The 1,573-nt window shown below is 39.4% G+C and overlaps 1 protein-coding gene across 1 annotated transcript in view; it reads left to right on the top strand.

The window, feature by feature from the left end:
- Window positions 1-5: 5 nt before the first annotated feature.
- The window catches only part of ANO1 (anoctamin 1, calcium activated chloride channel), a gene marked incomplete at its 5' end in the record, with an annotated part of 133,859 nt that continues 132,291 nt past the window's right edge, over window positions 6-1,573 (top strand). Inside the window, one exon of the mRNA XM_015410856.1 lies at window positions 6-32. Coding sequence (XP_015266342.1) covers window positions 6-32 — 27 coding nt within the window. The remainder of the gene's footprint in view (window positions 33-1,573) is intronic.

The raw sequence follows: 1,573 nt of genomic DNA, 5'->3' as shown, positions 1-1,573 counted from the left end.
AAGATATAGGATATGTCCGCACCGAAAGCACGGTGAGTAGAGTGGAGGAATTGCTTTTTTGTTATGTTTTTTCAGTAAAGCAATCCTTTAAAGTGTGTTTTTTTCTGTGTTCTCACTCCCTGTGGCCTTGTAGCCCTAAATGACTGTAAGGCTGTCATTGCACACTGTTAATCATACTGTTTCACACAGCAGATGTTAGAAAATTTTCTGTAATTTCTACTTTGTTAGGGATACTATGAAAGGGTTCCATAACCAGTTTGATAAAAGGCAGTTTTCCCTATCAGTTAGTGTTGCTACTTTTTCTTAGGGGAAAAAGATTTTGTACCTTGAGCATCATGGGTGTGATGTGATGAGAAAATCTTCACCTGTTGATTTCTGCCTCCTATGTAGTCTCTGTCCATAAAAAGCAAAAGCAAAATTTCCTTCATCGTCTCATGAACTCAAAGGCAAAATTGGGTGGCAAACTCAGGAATACAGGTAGAAAGTTGCCAAAAAAAACCGGAATTGTCTGCTGTTAGGAAATGTGGGAGAGACAAAACATTCTGTGTTAGAGGAAATTTTAAATAGAATTTATCTTCCAATTTAGAAGGTAATGAATTGTTTTCAGGATGTGGTTTCTTAAACCAAGAAAAATCCAATCAAAATCTACTGCTGTGTTTTTAACATGAATTTATTGAAATTATCTTTTTTTCAGGTGCATTCAAATATTTTGGCCTATGGGCAAAACTTTTTTAAAAATGAACTGCTTATACACTTCAACTGAGCAGATTATCTTGGTGGGTCTGGCATTGAAACGACATAATGGCCATGGGATAGGCATGGAAAAATTACTTCATGTTGCAGTTTTGTTTTTTGACTCAATACTGTCACACGTTGCTTCCTACAATGAAAACTGTGACGTGAAAGGGATTTATTACTGTGTGTACTTGTGAACCAGACAGAGATGTCCCAGGAAACAGGGAGTGGCTGAGTATGCCTATGCCTGGTGAAAAGGCACAAGTAAATCCCTTTCTAAGTATAAACAGGAGTCTTTAAGGTGCCACAGAATTCCTGTGCTAAGCATGTACCTTGCTAAACATGTTCTTAACCGTATGAATGATTTGAGGGGCTACTCCAGTGAATAAATATTATAATATAGAAAACACCTTTGGCAGTCAGTAGTTACTGGTGAGGAACAGAGCAATAACATAAATTTCCTTCATTATCTCATGAGCTCAAAGGCAAAATTTTGGGGAACCCTTACTATTGTTTTCAAAATTGTGCATTAATCAGTTGCCTGGAAAAATAAAATTAGTCAAAGGGTTTGTGGAAATTTCTGAGTGAATCAATGAGTGGGGTCAAATTGGTTGTCAGATCTTCTTTGTGTTTATGGATGGTGAAGATGTTGAATATGTAAATACAAGGGGGACCCGCAATACTCGCGGGGGGGCAGTCTCTGTCTTTCCCCCGTTCTTTCTCTTCCCCCCAGTCTCTCTCTCTCTCTGTCTCTCTCTCCCCCTTCTCTCTCTTCCCCCCAGTGTCTCTCCCCCTTCTCTCTCTGCCCCCCCAGTCTCTCTCTCTCTCCCCCAGCTCT

Source organism: Gekko japonicus, unplaced genomic scaffold (assembly GCF_001447785.1).
Source record: "Gekko japonicus isolate JY-2015 unplaced genomic scaffold, Gekko_japonicus_V1.1 scaffold65, whole genome shotgun sequence".
Taxonomy (NCBI): Eukaryota; Metazoa; Chordata; class Lepidosauria; order Squamata; family Gekkonidae; genus Gekko; species Gekko japonicus.
This window is presented reverse-complemented; position numbering and strand designations above follow the sequence as displayed.